Source organism: Triturus cristatus, chromosome 6 (genome assembly GCF_964204655.1).
Source record: "Triturus cristatus chromosome 6, aTriCri1.1, whole genome shotgun sequence".
Taxonomy (NCBI): domain Eukaryota; kingdom Metazoa; phylum Chordata; class Amphibia; order Caudata; family Salamandridae; genus Triturus; species Triturus cristatus.
The window spans coordinates 910,685,948-910,708,899 of NC_140589.1; the positions used below are offsets into that span (position 1 = coordinate 910,685,948).

General features: G+C 50.1%; 1 protein-coding gene across 3 annotated transcripts in view; it reads left to right on the forward strand.

Moving 5' to 3' along the window:
- Positions 1-22,952, forward strand: part of MED23 (mediator complex subunit 23) — a 467,463-nt gene that overhangs the window by 57,423 nt on the left and 387,088 nt on the right. For all 3 annotated transcript variants that reach the window (XM_085611580.1, XM_085611579.1, XM_085611581.1), the window contains exon 7: positions 713-814. In XM_085611580.1, the coding sequence (XP_085467706.1) occupies positions 713-814 (102 nt within the window). The remainder of the gene's footprint in view (positions 1-712; positions 815-22,952) is intronic.

The following is a 22,952-nucleotide window of genomic DNA, read 5'->3' on the forward strand; positions in this document are numbered from 1 at the left end:
GCAGCACTACAGTGACTGTATGTGTGTCTGACAATGGAACTTCACAGCTTGTCAATACTTGCAATCTAAAAACTAGTCAGTAATATAATCTCCATACCCAAACAAAAACCCATTTCGTATAAGTTGCTGAATTATTACCCTGCCCAATGCCTTCTTTTATTACTCAAGGTCTGTTTTATTAGGGTTTCAACAAACAATACAGTAACTTACAGTAAAGGTGCTTGATATTGGTGTCAATTAATTCGAAGGCTAGTTTGGTACATGCATTCACATTGCTGTGCAGCACAGTTGTGACGTAGGCAAAAAAACCAACAGGCTGATAAAGTAGCAGAGGCGCAGGTCGATGATAAAAAAGAACAGCTGGGGCATGTGCTAAAGAATTCCAAGCAGGAGTACTAAAACAAACCCCTATGTCTGTGCTTTCTGACGAGCAAGCAAGGGGGCAGTGCCCGCTAGGAGGCCCAATGCTTTCTTCATATGATAAAGCACTTTCACAAAGAAACCCCTGACTTCACCAGTCACAAATAACAGTTGGCGTAGTCAATTTGTCACCATGTGGTGTATATCAGTGGGTCAGTTAGAAAGAGCACGGAAGCGGCTTTGCGCACAGGGACTTGTAATGATCCTTTGAGTTCAAAACATGCATGTATCTTTTAGTGGAGATGTGTTCTTGTTAAATGTATCTCATTTTGTTGTTTAATTTTACTTTTAGGTGGTTGCCTACATTCTGAATAGAAATGCTTGCCTACTACCAGCTTACTTTGCAGTGACTGAGATCAGAAAATTATACCCAGAGGGCAAGCTTCCACACTGGGTAAATGTTTGCTGGCTTGAAAAACTGAATCTTTCTTGTGTACATAGTTGATTAATATATTTATTAAACCTTAATCGTAAAGCTGTAGCTTGGTTGCAAATGCATTAAGACATACACACTCATGCAGACCCAAGCTCTTAGTAACCCACTGTACGTTAACTTATTTGTATGTAATTAATGTAGGATAATAGGGTCTCATTAAGAGTTTGCAGCAAACTTAAAATCTTCGTGAGTTGACGTGTTGCAGGTTGGGGTTGCAGACAAAGTTGATCGTTACTGGTAGCAGGTCAATTTCAAGTAGTGTGGCTTATTTTCAGGAAGTACAGCAGATTTTTAGGTGGAAGCCTACCAGACCGCGCAGCTCTCTGGTCACAAAGACATATTGGGAACATTCTGAAGGCTGACCTTGGAAAGCATTCCGCCCATTGCTTAACATTAGCTTTTTGTTTTGTCACTCACAGTTGCTGTCTTTCCATTAGCTAGCTCTACTTGTTTTTAGCCTGTCAAACATGTATTTTGCCCTCCTGTGGAGCATAGCCTGTTTACGACTTCTATGATTGGCTTTTTCATTTCTTTCACACCTGGCTTGCTTTTTGGGAACTTTTTGTTCGAGGCATATGAGCTGTAGATCATATGCGTTCGCATAGATCGCCATCTGGTGTTCGGCTCGGATGTTTGCACTTTGTTTTTCCTCGAAGAAGTCTTCCTAGTCACGAGGTAGGTTGTGACTCCTTACGATAATAGTGCGCATGGACATCAACTCCATCCCCAGATTGTTTTTTTCCGCCATCGGGTTCGGATGTGTAATTCGCCACTCTGGTTCAGGATCGTCTTCAAACCTTTTTGACGCGCAATCCTTACCACTCGACGGTATTGTTTTCGATCGCGGTTTCCCTTTCAACGCGCAACGTAAAATCCAACTACTTCGATCAACGCTTCAACGTGGGCCGTGAGGCCTACCCACGCCGACCACGCCAGCAGTCTATGGACGGACTCCATTTTAAGAAAAGCCCCGTGTGTGGTGCTAAGTTCCCACACACGGACCTGCACGAGGTCTGTAACCTCTGGCTCTCCCCGGAGCACGAAGAAACCAACTGCGAGGCCTGTCGATCATTCCGATCGAAGAAAGTGTTTCGTGACCATCTGGCTCGACGTCACAAGATGTTACGCGGCACTAGTCCGGTGCCAGACATCTTCGGAGAAGAGTCGGAATTCCAACCCAGCGCCGAAGAATAACTGTTAGAAATGGGATTTCTGGCTGGCTAAGGCGTGCGCCAAAGCCAGGCAGAAACCACCACTCTAGTCAGGGCAAGGAAGTTACACGCCAAAGATAACCCCTGCTCACCCCCTTGGTCGCTTGGCACAAGCAGTCAGGCTTATCCCGGAGGCAATGTGTAAAGCATTTGCGCATGCACACAGCAGCAACATCCCAGGCCCACCACAAAAGAAACTCCACACAAGGTTATATACAAAAATAGCCTTTGTATTATCATAACACATTAGAATAGTAAGCACATATTATACAGGGTGCCACCTGGCACTAGGTCATATTTACAAGGGATTATTTACACCTGACAGGGCCCACTGGACCACTGTCAGTACCATCATAAAGTGAACTTAGTAAATGTAGAATTTATCATGAACATAGAACACCACCAGTGACTACTGGTAATCACTGTTCTTTGCATCGGCCTGTAACATAAACTACATTATGCACAGCATCACACCAGGCTCGAATTACCTTTTGCGCCAACCTCACCATTATAAGCACATGAGGCAATCATCTCACCAGTCTAAACGCATTGGACCCTAACCTCCTAAGTATAACTACATTAGGGAATAACTCTCACTAGCATAAACCATAATATGCCAACCAACCTGATAATCATAAAACACATTTAGGGGTATCAACACAGGTGCGTAAATCATTCTACAGGAATCGCATTTCCTTGCACCCACAATCACAGTAGGGCCTGGCGCCCTATAAACCTAACAATCCCCCTGGCCAACTGGCCATCCCAAAGGGGGAGCTCTCCTGCCCTCTGTCCAAAAGTCAGGGCTGCTGCCAATGCAGCGACAGTCAAGGGTGCGCGCTTTGCGCGGGCCTAAACATAGCAGCTGGCACTAAGTGCTGCGCAGCTGTGTAGGAAGAGATGGGGGCGAAGGAGCGCGTCTCACTCCTGGAGTCAACATGTCCCCCTAAAGAAAAGAAAGACCTAAACAGTGGAGCTGCCCACTATTTGCTGGGCAGCTGGAAGAGTTAAAATGCGGCATGGGCTCTCCATGGCCCTTGAAACAAATGTGCCAAACGTTGGAGCCCTCTGGCTCTGGAAAGAAGCATGTCCCCTGTCGTTGGGGCAGCCCCCTCGCAACCGGGGCCGCCCAGGCGCCGACACTGCGCCTCGATATGACCCCAGACACGGGTGCCAGCACGGGCCCCTCTGGGGCTCTATAAATAAGCCTGTCGCCTGTTGGAGCCACACTGGGCTCTTAAAATAACCATGACCCCACTGTGGGAGCGGCCCGCTTGCAAGACTGGGCCGCTCAAGAGATATAACTGGCCCTGTGCTTCGAAGGGCACAAAACATGGAGCCCCCCACTCACCAGGACTCTGCAGCAGGACTCCGGTCTCCGCTTCACCCGGTCCCTCTTCGGGGACCGGGGCTTTTGGCCAGCGCCGCACGTCTCGCTCTTTCCCCGGGGCTCCCGAGGCTCCCAGCCGCTCAAGGGAGCCCCGCTGGGACGCGAGGCACTTCCTGCTGCTGGATTATCTTCACCCGGTCCCCCGTCTCGGGACCGGGACATTAAGATGGGGCCAGCGAGGCCCCAGGGTGCCTCCTTCTCTGCCGGCGCCGTCCAGTGCGGGATGGGCTCCCGCCTGGGTTTTTCCTCCGCCTGCGTTTTTCCTCCGCCTGCACCGGGGCTCCCAACAGCAGATGGGAGCCCCGCTCGAGTAGTCACTTCCTGCTGCATCGCAGGCTCCGCCCACATCCTGGGCAAGGATGCCTGACTTCCTGTGGGCCGCGGCAGGGATTCTTTTACTTCGGCAGTAAGAGGGGTAGGCTCCTTCGTAAGTTAAAAATAAGTACATAGGCGGGGTGTGCACCCGCTAGGGCACAAATAAGCGGGGTGGGCACTCGCAATAAAAGCACAACGTGGGAATCCCTGGGCTGGGGATTCCTCCAGCAAGGGCTACAGCGCGGTGATGCGCCGCCCCCAAGCTCTCCCTCTCATTCAGGGAAAGTCCAGGTCCTTTCAGGAATTTAAAGCAAAGCGCTCACAGGGCGCTGGGGTCAAAGCACCGAGTCCCAGAAGTCCTGGAGTCCCAGCAAGGCAGAAGGTTCCCAAGAGGTAGTCCTCCAGGCATCCAGGGGCAGGGCAGGGTCCCGGGAGGCAAGCCTTCCCCTGACCCCTAGCAGCAGCACGCCCCTGGTAGATTCAAGTCCACAAACAAGTACCTTTTCATGGGGTCACAGACCCTTCTTTTATACAGCATTTTCCTTTGTTCTGCAACTGTAGGGCAAGGGGAGAACCAGATACAACTGGTTCAGTAGCACTTTGTTTTGCTCAGCTCCCCTCTCTATTCACAGGACAGGCCAGGGACATCAGACGCACCACAGGAGGTGGAGCCATTATTGTGAAGGGAAGGCCCAGCCCCATTCAGGTCACAGGTGCAACTCCTCCCTCCCATCTACATGCAGATCTCTGCATTCACCACCGGGCAGACTCACCCTGGCTCCTGGAATTTCCCAGCCCTCTTCGCTCCTGTCAATCACAAGCCAGACAGGCAATTCACATCACACAGTACACAGAAATGCCAACTTCTAGAAGTGGCACTTCTCCGCCAGTCACACTAAATCTGCGCACACCATTGTGCAGCATTTATTCTCACGAGTTCGCACATACCAAACTCGCCCCTGCACTCATCTCACATCAGGAACTACCATGGACACACATATCCCCCATGCATTCCTATGGGAGGGCAGGCCAGTCTCACTAAATGTAACACGGAGCACACGCACTTTACACAGGATACAATGCCCCCCCTGCTCTTTAACATCTATCTCCAACCCCTGATTGAGGCCCTAGCTGAGCTAGACTGCCAGGTGTTTAACTATGCGGACGATACCCAGCTAATAGTTCGCATCGACCACTCTGGTGACTCACAACGGAATGTTCAGAACATCCTCAGGTACACCATGAACTGGATGACTCTGAATTTGTTAAAAGTGAACCCTGACAAGACTGAAGTCTTGGTACTCTTCCCAGACTCCTCCCCTTGGTCTGGCCTATTTTGGCCTCGAGCTTGGCTCCACCCCCACTCCAGTATCTACCGTGAAGAGCCTTGGTATCATACTGGATTCCGGATTGACCATGAAGAACCAGGTCTCCGCCGTGGTGGGAAGCTGTATCGGATTACTGCGCCAGCTCCGGAAACTACCGGCCCTTTTGTCATTCACTACCATGCAAACGGTGGTAACTGCCTTAGTATTGTCTCGGCTTGACTACGGAAATACAGTTTACATTGGGCTCCCAGGATCACTCCTGAGGAAACTCCAGGTAGTCATGAACGATGCAGCTAGACTGATATTTAAGCTGCCTCGTAAAACGCATGCCACTCCTTTGCTGCGGCTACCTATTTAACAAAGGGCTAGCTTCAAGGGCTTGTGAATTGCACACAAGTCCCTGTTTGGCGAAGCCCCCAACTACATCAAAGATCGCTTGAAGCCCTATGTCCCCGGTCGTCATCTTCGCTCTTCGCAGGCCAGCTTTCTTACCTGCCCTCGTTTTAGCTTGTCGACACTTGGGGGTCGTGCTTTTTCTGTTTTTGTCCAGCAGCAGTGGAACACAAATCTACTTTCGTTCCGGAGGAGGTTGAAGACCATGCTATTTTCGGAGGCCTTTGTGTAGGCTTATGAGTATTGGGCCAACGTCAGCGTTCTACCCTGTTGTGTCTGTTGTCTAAAAGGAAGCGCTTAGAGACCTTTGGTGATTAGCGCTATACAAATAACAATAAACATAAAGTGCCTAGAGGCCTAAAACTACTAACACTACATAGGGAAAAAGGCCAGGATAAATGCAAAAAGTTTAGGGGTGAACCTGCCAAAAGGGCCAGGTCCAACAAGAACACATTTCCATGTCTGAAGCGGACGACTACGACATGGAAGAGGACTTGAACGTCACTCTGGCTAAACGAACTGTGAGTAACGAGCCCCAACTGCCCACAAAAACACCAAAGACTCCGGTTACACCTTCGCCCTCTGGCTCAGGTTGACACCGTGATACCATTTCAGACGCCCCGCTCTCGGTCCTGGCTATGAAACATAAGGACAAGTCCTCCAGGTCAGGATCGAGCCAACCCCACTCGGGTACCGAACCCACATCTTCGGCACCGAAACCAAAGACCAAGCCTGACGCTGCGCTGCCAGCACTGAAGACATCTTCGGCACTGAATGAGTTGGATCCGAAACAGCATAAAGTCAAGGCTTCGAAGCCGACACCAGCTAAACCAAAGGCTTCGGAATCAACACCACCTAAACCAAAAGCTTCGGAGCTGAAACCAGTTAAAGATAAAGCTTTGGAGCCGAAAACACATAAAGAGAGACCTTCGGATCCGAAACCAGGAAAAACCAAAACTTCGGAGCCCAAACATCCCGCACCGAAGGGCGCAGAGCCCAAAAAGCATGGGAGTCCACTTAAACCCTCTGAATATAAACAAAGGGACAAAGACACTCCGTCCAAAGAACTTCATCAGATTCTTTGTTTCCAAAACAAAAGCAGTTGCAGATTGACCCTGAAACTGGGAAACTCCGAGCAACACTTCCTAATAAATGGAAGCTAGACCTCTTGAAAGACTACCACATACCTCTTAAGAACAAGCATTGGCATAGCCAATAGGTCTCGCTTTTAGGACCTTATAAGTATTTAGTTATGCAGCACAATATCCTTGGTGCAACAACATCAACTGTTGCATGACTAAACACTTATAAGGTCCTAAAGGCGAGACCTATTGGCTATGCCAATGCTTGTTCTTTGAAGCTATAGCCCTGACTTGACTTGGAGTTTGAGTGTTCTTTACTGTGTGGTCCAGTGTCTGAGTTTCCAACTTCCTGCATCTCCTAGAAGTAATCCTTGGCTGCTAAGCTTTGTTACTCCTGGAGAGTCAAGTGTCCATCGAGAGGAACTTTGTTATTCAATTGCAGAGCAATACTATTTATTGCTTTGGAGCAGCAGTGATCAACAAAGCTACCCACACAAGAAACTGACCAGCCACCATTTACTACCCACCAGAAAACTCCTCACTTGCTCACTGCTCCCCAGATTAGTTGCATTCTTGAAAATCAGGCATTGGCACAGTCAGTAGGTCTCTGCTTTAAGTATTTGAAGTAGTAGCTTTGCCAATGCTTGTTTGTACCAGCATGTGTGAACTCCTGCACACGTATGACCTGCATTCTTTCAATGAACTTTTCATCAAAGCAACGTATTCCAAGATGATCGCCACACGTCATGATGCGAGCGTGCACATGCATTTTGACGTGTGCACATTTGCCATGACGCCGGTGTGCATATGTGTCATGATTGGTGCAGTATTTTAAAAAATGCTGGTACAGCATGCTGAATGGCCATGTTAAAACGGTAAATGAAACTGGCGAAAAATATTGTGGTGTGTGAAAAAGGAGCTTGTCAGCACTTGGCAGCTGCCTGGCTCTTGTAAACCAAAAAATAAATAAAGCAAAGAGCATGAAATGGGATATTGAGTCCGGAAGCCAGGCGCACGTGGTCACGCTAATTAGAAACACATGGCCCCTGCGCGCCGCTGTTCGCTCCCGCAAGGCGGATGCCGCCACACGCACGAGTGTTAGAAAAGTCCAGACCGATTCCAAAAGGTCATCTCCTACGGCAGCGCATGATCGCTGCGCTAGGCTCGACCCAACAAGGAGAAATAAAAACATTTCTCTTCCTAACACCTGTCTGGAGGCACATGGTTTTGGAGCAAATGGCTTGTAGACATGGATTTGCGTCAAAGTCCATGAGTGGTAGCATGGGAATGCCCATTAATTTCCCCATGGAACGTCCCCTTGATACAAAGTAACGCAAAGCAGTGCTATGCGCAAATTTGCTTTACTTAGGGTTATGTTCCAGCCAAGTAGATTCCTCCTGAACGCTTTGCGTTGGGTTTGCATTAGAAAAGTTTAACAAACCCGACACAAACCATTTGTAAATCTGGGCCTCAGTGTTCGAGATTTTGCACCATACACAGACACTGCTCTGGCAGTTAGTACGCGGTAGCTGATGCCTTGCTTCCTTCAGACTATGCTGCTGTGAGAATTGCCTTGATTTACTCATCTCACTGTTTAACCTTGTCTGGAGGCCATCCAATTATGAGGCTTAGAGTGGCCTGAGACAAGGGCCACTTCCTGGGTGGAGCACATGCAGGGTGCAAGATATCCTTGCTTATTATTTATTATACTTGGTTCTTTGATGTGGATAAATGAGTCAGGAAAAGGTGCCCACAAATATAGAAAATTGGATGGCAGCGTTTTTGATTTACTCTAGTGTTTTTTGCAAGATATTCCCTAAACGATGTGTAGCATATATAGCAAGTATATAGATGGGGTGAGCAAAGCGCAGATAACTTTTGGCAGATGCTCCTGGGTGTGGTATGATGAAGAGTTTAGGGCCAGGCTAGCAGAAGACGAAGATGGGTGGGAGCAGCTTGACAATGAACTTACAAACAATGACACCGGATAGAACGACTCCATCTATTTACATGGCGAGTGGGTGGCCAGTAATATACAAGCTTGTTTGGTGATGTCCCACCCAAACATGAGTGGGTCCAGCAGGGGGGGGGGGGGACAAGCAGGGAATATGGGCACCCGCAGAGTCTTCTCTTAAGGGGCAGAAGGGCGTTGACCCACTTCTTTCCACTGTGTATTCTGATGCTTGTTTGGTGGCGCTGGCGCCTATAAAACTATTCGGAGGATACTGAGACAGGCTGAGCTGCAATTCCTCATATTGTGCCCTCGCGATGGGCTGTTGCCAAAGAGTGTTGCAGGCTTTTTGTGTACTTAAAGTGCACATGACAGATTGACCGGTCTCTGGACTTCGCCAACCTGACATGTGTAATTCAGGCTTTTCAGGTAAAATCCACTCTCCCTAGGAGGCTAGAAGGCAGGGGCTGGGCCAACTAACACAACCCTTTATTTCTTCGGTGGGGCACTGTGTTGCCTTGTCCACCCAATCCCGGCACAGCTCTCATGGTATTTAACATAGTAAATATCATAAGAGCTTCGTTGGCATTGGCTCTTTGGCACACAGGAAGCTCCAAGCTCGGGCACAGAAGAGCCAGACAGCTCAGCGTGTGTATGTATGCTTATAATTTTTCACTGTGAATCACCCTGTATGTATTTGAATTTTGGTAAAAGGGAGCCATTCTATGTTTTCATTGGTGATTAAAATAATGATAGAGCGTTCTTTTTCATTTTTTAAAGTTCGTTTTTGTTCACAGTTATTTTGTGCAGAGCTTTCATGTCTCCAGAGCGATGTGTGAGGTGTGGCGAATCGCCTCCCTGTCTCCCAGAGGTTCGAGCTCCATACTTCACACCACTGATCCAGTCAGTGTTGTTAAATTACCACACAAATGTCAGGATAACGGCAAATAGCCGATCTTGCGGGTGCGTGCAAGTAAACGACGATGCGTAAAAAAGAGTTGTGCTTCAGGCTCTGCTGAGTTCCTCTGTCTCCGGAAAGACTTATATTCTGAGACGTTGTCACAGTCAGATACTGAAACCTGCAAATATTCGTTTAATGTGTATGGGATGGTTTCACTGATAACACTATGGGAGCCATACTGGAAGAGCTCAACATCTTGGGAACCTTGGAACGAGGTGTGATTGACCCTCCATCAATTCATAGGTACGGAAAACCCACCCCAAAAATTTCCTAATTGATTCATTTCCACAGGACCTACGCTGGAAGTAATATCCAGCGTAAACTAATTCCTATTTTAAGAGCATCTCATAACAGCCTCAGTATTTCAGTTCTTATGGAAGTTGTCTCTCATAACACCTCACACCCAAGAAGACCTTCTTTTCACAGTCACAATCTGTACCATTACTTTCTGTTGTAATACCTTACCTTTATATAGCGCTTCATACCTGCAGCTTATAAGCGCTGTAAACAACAGGTGCTACTAGTAGTCGATTAAATGGCACTCCGTTTACCTCGGAAATACAAACGAGTCAGCCTTTGCGGGATATGAATGTGTGACTTTCAGATGACTGCACGATTCAGTGATGAACATTCCTCTCACTTAGCCATCCTGTTGTCTACATAAAAGAATACCTCTGAATGGAAAAACTATTGATAGCTGGATGGAGACTGATTAAACGCTTTGCCTCGTGGAGTAAGGGGTTCATGGAACTGATTGGCTCAGCCTTGCACATGGATGTCCTTTGAATGACACACCTGGGTTAGAGGGAGGGTCCACATGCACCCTTTGACTCCCAGAGACGCAACACATTTGAGACTCCCTGATTCTGTATTAATGGCATAATAGAAGGAATTGCAGCTCAGCCTGCCTCAGTATCCACCAAACAGCACGCAGTTAGTTTTATATGTGCCTGCGACACCCAAAAAAATCAGAATTCACAATGGAAAGCAGTAGGTCAACACCCTGCCACCCCATAACAGGAGCCGATGCTGCTATATCGTCTCACTGCTTTATAAACCTTGCATTCTCACTAAATTTAATTGCTTAAAATGCAACATTTGCCAAACTTTTTTCAATTTTTCTCTTTAAGAGAATCCCCAGATCCCACACTTGTCCTTTAAACTTGTTTGCTTTGCTCACTACATAAAAGTAGTTCCCAGCTTTTATGCCTCAATACTTTCAAATGTCACGAGCCACCACTGATGGGCACTTGTTGGTCCTATAACCGAGGAGCGTGTTTGCGTGAACACTGCAAATACAGCCACAAATGTTCAAAGTGTTGTGGAAAGCATGCAGTCACACAGTGTGGGCCGTAAGGGACCAGTTTTGGAACCCAGGACAATGCAGGGGAACAATGGAAGAGCAGCAGTGACTGAGGCAAGAGTGAGGGGGCGGAATCCTTTGGGAAAAGGCACGTAAATCAGGTAAGGTTCAAAGGCTAACGTTTAGGATGCAGGAGGAGTAGGAGATGCTGATGGATAATTTTGCGCATGGTTTTAGGTTGTGGTATGAGGGGCCGCATGAAAGAACATAGGTGGAGAATTTGAAGTCTATTAGAGGACACGAAAAGTTGATTTTGAAGAAACGTTTGAAAATAGTCATGGAGGGTGTATGGAAGGCCCATTTGAGGACTGGCCATTAGACAATTTGATGGTATAACAGATTGGAGCCATCAATAAAAAAGAACTGGGTGAATTCTGTCTGATTCAACACCTATCATGGCAGTAAGATATGTCGGTCAACAATTTAATTCCAGAGGCATGCAGTAGAATTCATTATGCTCCGGTAGAATCGGCAATTACCCTGGTCAATAGGTTGGGGCAAGGGCCCGATAGTAAAATGTGACATAAAATCAGCCTTTAACGTACTTCCTGTGCACCCCTCAGATTACGATTTTTTAAGCAATGCAGTTCGTGTGATATTTCTTTGAGGGCAAAGCATTGCCAATGGGTTGTTCTATTTCTTGTTCACTGTTGAACACTTTTTGTTCCTTCTTGCAGAGAATTTTGCCCTACACGGTGGAGAGGGAAATCATGATTCATTACTTGGATGATTTCTTCATAGTATGCTCACCTGCTTCAGAAGAATGTGTGGGATTCGCTGGGTCTGTTACAAGAGCTAATGTAGAAGACTGTTGGCTCAGTTGAAATGATCACTTTCTTGGGAATCGAACTGGATTCCTAGTGCATGCAAGTCAGGCTTCCTGTGAGTAAAAAACAGAAGTTGATGGCGTTGCTGGACAGGATGTTGCTGAAATCCAACGTACAGGTCAAAGACATTCAGGTTCTTCTAGGTCATCTCAATTTCGCTTGCTGGGAGAAGGTTCTGTAGGAATTTGGGGATGGCATTGCCAGGAACATCGCAGCTGCATCATAGAGTGCATTTGAAGGCAGGGGTGAAGGTGGATTTGAAGGCGTGGCAGACGTTTTTGAGAGACTTCGATGGGATTCCTATGGCAGGTTTGGGAGCGCATGTGTAGTGGCCAATATAGCATTTCTCAGATGCAGCAAGGGGGACAGGGATTTGGCATTTTTTGGCTAGGGCAGTGGTGTGTGGAAAAGTGGCCAGAGGGCTGGGAAAGAGGGGGATGGAGTACAGCTTTCTTGGAGTTTTTTCCCCTGGTGGTGGCAGTGTGCCTTCAGTGGCAGCATTTTGCTAACAAGTCTATAATGTTCAATGTGGATAGCCTGGCTGTAGTGAATATAGTTAACAAGTGAGAGAGCCAAAGAATTGGCAGTTGTTGCTAGTTTTTGTCCTGGAATGCCTGAGATCGAATGTGATTCACACAGCGTGACACATTGCAGGAATTACTGATGCTCTCTCTTGTCCCAAGACGCAGAGGTTCGATGGGTTTGCACCATGGGGGGAGGAGAGGAAGACGATGATGCCAATTCAGTTGTGGTCAGTTGGAGGGACCGCTTTATACAACTTATCATCGGTCGGTTCCCAGTCAGAGTCTATGCTGCGAGCGTACGGACTCATGTGGACAGAGTTTTTTGCGTTGGGGGCGGTGAGGAGGAGTGTTGGCGAGGGGGTAGCTATCAGAAGCGACGATGTGGTAGAATCTATTATGGTATCTGGCAAATATATTATGGTATTAATTGGTAGAGGTTTTTTCAGTGGTCACCATAGTGGGTAAGTCTGTGGGTCTAGCTTTTTTTGGAAGTTGACAAAATGCAGTCACTCACAGTAGGAACAGCCAATAGCTAAAGTAGGCTAACACATTGCCCATGCTGAATACTGGCGGTGGGCAGAGGCAAAATGCAAATGACAGCTGAATAGACCAATCCAGAAGACCACTGACTGAAAGCTCCTGCAAGCATGTACGTACTCGTGTATTGTGCTATTTATAAATTTTTCTGAAAACATAAGTCTGGCGAGATAACTAAAGCTGTTTCTAGGCTAGACCCAAAAAAAGCGAGATTCGAGAAAGAGTTAGAGTGGGAAATAGAGAAAGGGCAAGGCATTTGTGTGAGAAAGTGCCATCTTTCTTCCATGGTATGCCCCCACTTTTTGTTGAATTGCTGAATGTACTTAGACTGAGTGTACCCTGGACTCGTGCCAATCAGGTGCCCAGGGCCTATGTTCCTTCCCTAAAACAAACCAAACCCAAATTGGCAAACCCTGGCCACATGTCAGTCCCTAGTAAATGGTACCCTTAGTATCCAGGGCTTTGTGACCAAGGGAGACCTCTAAGAGCTGCAGCACACCTTGTGCCACCCTTGGAGGCCCTGTACCCTTACACACACTGTTAGATCTGGGGGTCTCTAGTTGGCAGAGGCATACACCTTAGACCAAATAGGGACCCTTGCTTCTAGTCAGGGTACAGGGACACACACGGTAGATAACCCCTGCTCACCCTCTAGGTAGCTTGGCTCGAGCAGTCAGGCTTATCCCCAAGGCAATGTGTAAGGTATTTGCACGTAGACACCACAATGATCCCCCCTCCGCACACCACAAACTTAGACCACACAGGTGAGTTATATCAAAAATAATATATCTTTATCTAGTTTCCGCAGTTGAAATCAAGCATCACAGGTTTACACAACAATCGCTTTCTTGGTTGGTCGGGATCGTCAGACGATAGTCTCTAGTCTCTTGAGTGATTCGATACTCACTGAGAATTAATCAATTTGTAGGCTCTCGATGTTTTAGGCAGCTACGTTGCTCCGGCGGTGTCACTGCGCTCGTTGCACGAGCGCTCCTCGGGCTGTTCGATGCAAGGATTCCACAACTCCCTCGACGAGCCCCCAGTGACGATGTCGACGTCACCGGAGTCAGCCACTCACTGCGCGGCTTCGTAGAGCAGGGAAATACGCCTCTCGGTCTGCGTCAGGCCTCCGGGTCGCGGCAAGGCACGTGCCGATGAGCACGTCGATCTTCTTGATGCGGCAACCGGTGTCAGGCCCGGCTCGGTGCGGTACTCTCCAGAAAGACAGAGAGCAGCCAGCCCACCTCACAGGCAGATGTTGAGAAGCTTGGTAGAACAGTCCACGGTCCCTGCGGCACACAGCAGCGCAGGTGGGACACAGCAGAGTCTTGAGTTCTTGGCAACCTTTCTATCCCTGGGTTGCGAAACAGGAGGCCAGCTCTTCTCAGGCCCTTGGAGATTCAGTTGAAGACACAGCACACAGCAAAGTCTTGTTTGGTCAAGTGGATAGGGTCAGCACACAGCAAGACCCCTTCTCCTCCTCAGCTTCAGTTGCACAGCAGAACAGGTCAGCCTTTAGAGCACACAGCACGGCAATCTTCCTTTAGTTATTCAGCGGTCCGTCTTTCAGCAGAGGTTCCTCTTGATGGTCGAATCTAAAAATCTGTTGTCGGGGGTCTTGTACTTATACCCCTAAAAGTCTTTGAAGTCTTTGTGCAAGTGGGTCCTGAGCCCGGTCTGATCCAGTTCTGGGTGTTGTTGGAGCACTTTGTTTTCCTGGTCTCTACATTCTTTTCAGAGCGAGGGGCAGAGTCGTCAGCCGCCCAGCAGGAGGTGGAGCCAGCGGAGTGGCAGGCAGGCACAGCCCTATTCAATCCCAGGTGCTATCTCCTCCCTCCACTCTCCTTGCGATTGTCGCCATTCAGCAGAGGGCTGACTCGTCCAACCTCCCGGGGGATCCCCAGCCCCTGTCACTCTCAAACCAGGCAGTCAATCCACAAGCGCGCCCATGCACACAGAAGGGTCAGACAAGAGAACAGCTACTCTCTAAAAAGTACTGTTCTCCAACTCAGGATTTAAAAACAATCTCTCCTAAAAGATGTGTTATTAAATGCTGAGCTCAGGGATATCAAACACTCATGTCTTATCTTGTTCGTATGAGAAGATAGGCGGATAGCCATCGGCACCCGCCTCCCTCATGTTAGCCTATGGAACAAGATAGCCTTGCAGTAGTGAACACACAAAATGGCCGGTGTTCACTACCAGAACATGTTACCTGCACTAGTACATGCTCTACCTTCTACATACACTGCACCCTGCCCAGGGGGGTACCTTGGGCCTTCCATAGGGATGACTGACGTGTATGAAAAGGGAAGGGTTAGGCCCGGCCAGTGTGGACACTGGCCAGGGGGACATGGCAGTCCGGGGACTGCAGGCAGGCCTGCGGCGGCAGGCCTGAGACACTGTTTTAGGGCTACACAGGTGGGTGGCGCAATCTGCGCTGCAGACCCACTAGTAGCATCCGTCATCACCAGCCCTGGCACACACAGTGCACTTTACTAGGGACTTCATGGTGATACAGATGTGCCAATCAGGTATATCCAATCAATGCGATATTTTACACAGGGAGCACTTACACTCTGGCACTGATTAGCAGTGACAGAGTGTCCAAAGCATCTAAACCAGCAAATCGAAATCCAGCACAGCATCAAAAATCCAGGTAGCAGAGGCAAAAGATAGGGGAAAAACCCACGCCAAGGATGTCAGGTCTAACACGTGTCCCCTCCAGCTGAAAGCGGGGAGAACTACCCACCCTCTTGGGAGTTCTCATCGCTAAGGCGGAAAAACCTGGACAGACCATCAGCATTGGCGTGCTCTGTACCGGGACGGTGTTCCACCGTAAAGTCCATTCCCTGTAGGGAGATGGACCACCTCAACAGTTTTGGATTCTCACCCCTCATCTGCATTAACCACCTGAGGGGCCTGTGGTCGGTCTGAACACGGAAGTGAGTCCCAAACAGGTAGGGCCTCAGCTTCTTCAGGGCCCAGACCACAGCGAATGCTTCCCTTTCAATAGCGCTCCACCTCTGTTCCCTGGGAAGTAGCCTCCTACTAATGAAAGCTACGGGTTGGTCCCCGCCCTCGTCGTCCATCTGTGAGAGTACTGCTCCCACGCCTTGCTCTGAAGCGTCTGTCTGCACTACGAACTCACTCGAAAAGTCAGGCGCCTTAAGCACCGGTGCTGTGCACATTGCAGTTTTCAGGGCATCAAAAGCAGTTTGACAGGCCTCGGTCCAATTCACTTTCCTGGGCTGATTCCTAGAGGTTAGTTCCGTTAAGGGGGCAACAATGGTGCCGTATCCCTTGATGAACCGTCTGTAATACCCGGTGAGTCCTAGAAAGGCCCTCACCTCTGTCTGCGTCTTGGGGGGTTCCCAAGCCAGAATGGTATCGATCTTCGCCTGTAGGGGCGCCACCTGGCCGCTCCCCACCTGGTGTCCCAAATACACCACTGATCCCTGCCCTATCTGGCACTTACTAGCCTTGATAGTGAGGCCTGCCTTCTGCAGCGCCCTCAACACTTCACAGAGGTGTTGCAAGTGTTCCTCCCAAGTGGAGCTGAACACAGCAATGTCATCCAGGTATGCGGCGCTGAATTGCTCCAGCCCGGTCAGTACCCGGTTGACCAGTCTCTGGAAGGTGGCAGGGGCATTTTTCAATCCAAAGGGCATGACTCGAAACTGGAAGTGCCCCTCTGGCGTTGAAAATGCCGACCTCTCCTTTGCCCCGTCAGTTAAGGCAATCTGCCAGTACCCCGAAGTCAAATCGAAGGTGCTGAGGTACCGGGCAGCTCCTAACCGATCCACGAGCTCATCAGCTCTGGGGATGGGGTGCGCGTCAGTCTTGGTGACCGCATTGAGCCCGCGGTAGTCCACGCAAAACCGAAGTTCTGACGGGCCACCGGGTGTAGCAGATTTCTTGGGAACGAGGACCACTGGGCTAGCCCAGGGACTGCTAGAGGGCTCAATTACCCCTAACGCCAACATCCTGGAAACTTCTTCCTTGATGCTGGCCCTGACCTTGTCAGCTACTCTGTAAAACTTCTGTTTCACAGGCAGGCTATCTCCAGTGTCCACATCATGGACGCACCAATTGGTGACACCTGGTGTCAGGGAGAACAGGGAGGCAAACTGACCCAACACCTGGCGACAGTCGCTCTGCTGCTCTGGGGTCAGGGTGGGCGAGAGGACCACACCATCCACTGACCCGTCTTGCTCCTTGGTTGCCAGGAGGTCAGGGAGAGGATCACTATCCTCTTCCCCACCGTCGTCGGTAGCCATGAGCATCGTCACTTCAGACCTCTCGAAGTGGGGTTTGAGGCGGTTTACATGCAAGACTCTAAGGGGCTGCCTAGGAGTCTTCATGTTGATCAGGTAGGTCACCTCACTCTTGCGCTCTACCACCTCATATGGCCCGGTTCACTTGTCACGGAGCGCACAAGGCTCCACCGGCGCCATTACCCACACTTTCTGCCCGGGATGAAATTCTACCAGAGTGGTATTCTGGTCGTACCATCTTTTCATCTCCTCCTGGCTGGCTTCTAGGTTCTCCTGAGCGAGCTTCCTGAAGCGCTGCGTTTGGTTGCGGATGGCCAGCACATAGCTGAACACATCCTGGGGGGTCTTCCCACGGGATTTCTCCCACCCCTCCTTCACCAGTGTGAGAGGTCCTCTAACAGGGTGGCCATACAGCAGTTCAAAGGGGCTGAACCCTAAGGACTTCTGGGGCACCTCCCTGTAGGCAAACAACAGGCATGGTAACAAGACGTCCCACTTCCGTCTCATGGGCTCCGCTAGGCCCATGATCATACCCTTCAGGGTGCGGTTGAACCTTTCAACCAACCCATTTCCTTGAGGGTGGTAAGGAGTGGTGAACTTATACGTTACTCCACACTCCTCCCACAGAGACTTCATGTACCTAGAGATGAAGTTGGTACCCCGGTCGGAGACCACCTCTCGAGGGAACCCCACACGGGAAAAGATCCCCATCAATGCACGGCCCACCACGGGGGCTGTGATTGTCCTGAGAGGGACTGCTTCCGGGTACCGAGTGGCGTGATCCACCAAGACCAGGATAAACCTGTTGCCTAAGGCGGTCTTGGGATCCAGGGGCCCTACGATATCAATGCCCACCCGCTCGAAAGGGGTGCTCACTACAGGAAATGGCTGGAGGGGCGCCACGCACTTCCCTCCGCTCTTACCACTGGCTTGACAGGTTTGGCATGACTTACAAAAGGTACCGACGTGCTTCTTCATCTGGGGCCAGTAGAAGTGGGTGACAAGCCTGTGATAGGTCTTGTCTTGCCCCAGATGTCCTGCGAGAGGCACGTCGTGAGCCAGACCCAGTAAGAAGTTCCTGAAGCGCTCGGGTACCACCAGCACACGGGCTGCACCGGGCTCAGCGAACTTAGGCTCACTATACAGTAAGTCATCTTCCCAGTAGATCAAGTGTTCCTTGGACCCTAGGCCTGCTGCCTGGTCTGCAGCCTGCTGCCGCACACCAATGAGAGAAGGGCACTCCTTCTGAGCCTGGCAGAATTCCTCCCTGGAGGGGCCACCCTCTTGCTGCCAATGGGTCAGCTCAGGCAACTCCCCCAGTTCGGCCACCTGCTCCCCTGTAGGTTCCAGGGCATCCCCCTCAGGTTCTGCTTCCTCCTGGACCGTGGGAACAGCGGGGGCCGGTTTCCCGCGCCCTCTGCCCCTTCCTCTCCTGGCAGGTTCCTGGGCCATTGTTCCAGGCTCCAGCTCTACTAATTCACCCTTACTGGCTGTCATGGCACGTGTGGATACGCAGATCCACGCTGGCAGTCCTAGCATCTCCAAGTGAGTTCTGTGCTCTACGTCCTTCCATGGAGAACTCTCCAGGTCGTTACCCAACAGACAATCTACCGGTAAGGCATCACTGACACAGACTTCCAAGGTACCAGAGACTCCCCCCCCATGTAAAGGGAACACGCGCCATCTTGCAGAGGCGAACTGAAGTGTCAGCTGCCACTACTGGGCGGAGCACATTGGGAATGACTTGCTCTTCAGACACCCACTGACACCTGACAGATGTCACACTAGCCCCGGTGTCTCTCAGAGCCTCTATCTCCCTCCCATTGATGGTCACCTTCTGCCCGTATTTCTTAGTGTTAGCGGGTATCAAGGCATCCCGGACCATCTCTTGGTCTCCTAACGAGACAAGGGTCATCATAGCTAATCCCTCTTCCCCACTGGAAATCAAATCCCCTCCCAAAGCTACACTAGCTAACCCTGGGACTGGAGCAGCAGCTGGTGCTGGGGGTTTGTTGGGACATTTAGGGGCGATGTGCCCCACTTCCCTACAAGCATAGCAAGTAGGCGGTGGTCTGTTGCCCTTAGGGGGCCAGGACCTCTTCGGCTTGGGGGCCCGGGACTCCTTCTCCTGGGAACTGTTTTGGGGCCCTTTAGAGAACTCCTTACTGTTACCCTTGTCCTCCCCACTTTTCTGCTGGGGACCCTGTCCACCCTTGGCTGGCATACTTACCACCCCTTTGTTGACCCTGGTGCTAGTCCAGCGGTCGGCCTCTTTAGCAAGCTCACTGGGATCAGTTAACTTGCTGTCTAAAAGATGCTGGCGCAGCTCTGGAACACATAGACTACTCAAGTGCTCCCAACTAATCAAGTGACACAACCCCACATAATCAGTAACTTTGCTGCCCTTTATCCAACCTTCCAGTGCACGCGTGTACATACTCACACACTCCACCCACGTACTCGAATCAAGTTTCTTGAAGTTCCTAAACTTCTGTCGGTACTGTTCTGGTGTAAGCCCATACCTGAGGCATAAGGCCTCCTTCATCGTGGGGTAGGTTAAGGTCCCTGCTGCTTCTAAGGGTGCTAAGACATCCCTCCCAGAGGCCTCAAAATGCTTCCACAAACCCGCTCCCCAACTTTTCTCAGGCACTTCATTCATCTTCAAGGCAAGCTCATAGGATCTAAACCACGCATAGATATCCTCACCCCTCTGATAATTCTGCACCAAATCTTTCGGTATGTATACTTTACCCGCCTGTACTGGTTGTGCGCTGCCACCATTCGGACTGGACGCCACCTGTTTGGCTTTAATGTCCAGCTCCCTCATGCTCAACTCATGAGCCAACTGGAGTTTCTTCTCTTCCAAAGCAAGAGCATTCCTCCTCTCCTCCGCCTCTTTCTCACTGTCAAGGCGCAGTTTCCTTTCTTCCGCTTGAGCTTTGAGCTTAAAAAGTTCAATCTCATGGGCTCTAACCCTTTGGTTTTCCTCCAGCTCCTCTGGAGAGAGGCTCCTACTGGAATGGGTGCTGCCAGCCCTCGACGCTGGCCTGTTCACTGGCAGATCATCGGATCCAAATCCGTCCTCCGGTGTGCCATCCCCTTCCGTAGTTTCCTCGGTTGCGCCATTCTTGGCCTCCCACCAGGCCCTTAGAGCTTTCTGTAGCTCCGTCTTGTTGGCGCTGCCCTTCGCTGGGCATCCAAGCTGCTTGCAGAATTGCTTTAGTTGCTCCTTCTTATACTCGAGCAACTTTTTCACTTCAAATTGCAATTCCGACTCCTCGCCTACTCCATTCTGAGACATGATGCTTCGTCGATCCTCCAAGAATAGTCTTCGCAAAAAAAAACTTCGTGCGATGCAACTGCTTACTAGATTAGTGATGTACGAAGAATCACTGTAGGTCAAGTGCAAATACTGGTTCTAATCCGCACCGCTGACCACCAATGTTAGATCTGGGGGTCTCTAGTTGGCAGAGGCATACACCTTAGACCAAATAGGGACCCTTGCTTCTAGTCAGGGTACAGGGACACACACGGTAGATAACCCCTGCTCACCCTCTAGGTAGCTTGGCTCGAGCAGTCAGGCTTATCCCCAAGGCAATGTGTAAGGTATTTGCACGTAGACACCACAATGATCCCCCCTCCGCACACCACAAACTTAGACCACACAGGTGAGTTATATCAAAAATAATATATCTTTATCTAGTTTCCGCAGTTGAAATCAAGCATCACAGGTTTACACAACAATCGCTTTCTTGGTTGGTCGGGATCGTCAGACGATAGTCTCTAGTCTCTTGAGTGATTCGATACTCACTGAGAATGAATCAATTTGTAGGCTCTCGATGTTTTAGGCAGCTACGTTGCTCCGGCGGTGTCACTGCGCTCGTTGCACGAGCGCTCCTCGGGCTGTTCGATGCAAGGATTCCACAACTCCCTCGACGAGCCCCCAGTGACGATGTCGACGTCACCGGAGTCAGCCACTCACTGCGCGGCTTCGTAGAGCAGGGAAATACGCCTCTCGGTCTGCGTCAGGCCTCCGGGTCGCGGCAAGGCACGTGCCGATGAGCACGTCGATCTTCTTGATGCGGCAACCGGTGTCAGGCCCGGCTCGGTGCGGTACTCTCCAGCAAGACAGAGAGCAGCCAGCCCACCTCACAGGCAGATGTTGAGAAGCTTGGTAGAACAGTCCACGGTCCCTGCGGCACACAGCAGCGCAGGTGGGACACAGCAGAGTCTTGAGTTCTTGGCAACCTTTCTATCCCTGGGTTGCGAAACAGGAGGCCAGCTCTTCTCAGGCCCTTGGAGATTCAGTTGAAGACACAGCACACAGCAAAGTCTTGTTTGGTCAAGTGGATAGGGTCAGCACACAGCAAGACCCCTTCTCCTCCTCAGCTTCAGTTGCACAGCAGAACAGGTCAGCCTTTAGAGCACACAGCACGGCAATCTTCCTTTAGTTATTCAGCGGTCCGTCTTTCAGCAGAGGTTCCTCTTGATGGTCGAATCTAAAAATCTGTTGTCGGGGGTCTTGTACTTATACCCCTAAAAGTCTTTGAAGTCTTTGTGCAAGTGGGTCCTGAGCCCGGTCTGATCCAGTTCTGGGTGTTGTTGGAGCACTTTGTTTTCCTGGTCTCTACATTCTTTTCAGAGCGAGGGGCAGAGTCGTCAGCCGCCCAGCAGGAGGTGGAGCCAGCGGAGTGGCAGGCAGGCACAGCCCTATTCAATCCCAGGTGCTATATCCTCCCTCCACTCTCCTTGCGATTGTCGCCATTCAGCAGAGGGCTGACTCGTCCAACCTCCCGGGGGATCCCCAGCCCCTGTCACTCTCAAACCAGGCAGTCAATCCACAAGCGCGCCCATGCACACAGAAGGGTCAGACAAGAGAACAGCTACTCTCTAAAAAGTACTGTTCTCCAACTCAGGATTTAAAAACAATCTCTCCTAAAAGATGTGTTATTAAATGCTGAGCTCAGGGATATCAAACACTCATGTCTTATCTTGTTCGTATGAGAAGATAGGCGGATAGCCATCGGCACCCGCCTCCCTCATGTTAGCCTATGGAACAAGATAGCCTTGCAGTAGTGAACACACAAAATGGCCGGTGTTCACTACCAGAACATGTTACCTGCACTAGTACATGCTCTACCTTCTACATACACTGCACCCTGCCCAGGGGGGTACCTTGGGCCTTCCATAGGGATGACTGACGTGTATGAAAAGGGAAGGGTTAGGCCCGGCCAGTGTGGACACTGGCCAGGGGGACATGGCAGTCCGGGGACTGCAGGCAGGCCTGCGGCGGCAGGCCTGAGACACTGTTTTAGGGCTACACAGGTGGGTGGCGCAATCTGCGCTGCAGACCCACTAGTAGCATCCGTCATCACCAGCCCTGGCACACACAGTGCACTTTACTAGGGACTTCATGGTGATACAGATGTGCCAATCAGGTATATCCAATCAATGCGATATTTTACACAGGGAGCACTTACACTCTGGCACTGATTAGCAGTGACAGAGTGTCCAAAGCATCTAAACCAGCAAATCGAAATCCAGCACAGCATCAAAAATCCAGGTAGCAGAGGCAAAAGATAGGGGAAAAACCCACGCCAAGGATGTCAGGTCTAACACACACACACTGCCCTTGCAGGCTGAGTGTTTGGGTGCAAAACCAAAACAAAGTCGACATGGCACACATCCCTGTGTGCCATGCCCATCACCTACACTGCCATGGCATATATCAGTCACCCCTCTAACTGGGTGCCTTATGCCAATGGTGTGGGCACAGGAGCAGGAGCCCTGTGCCCCTACAGTGCCCAGGTCAATTCCTGAGCCCTGTAAGTGCAGTGCTGCCATTTAAAAGTACATGGTGCTGAGAGCTCGTCAAACACGAGCTCCACAGCACCATAATGGCAACACTAAAGACTGGGAAGTTTGGTATCAAACTTC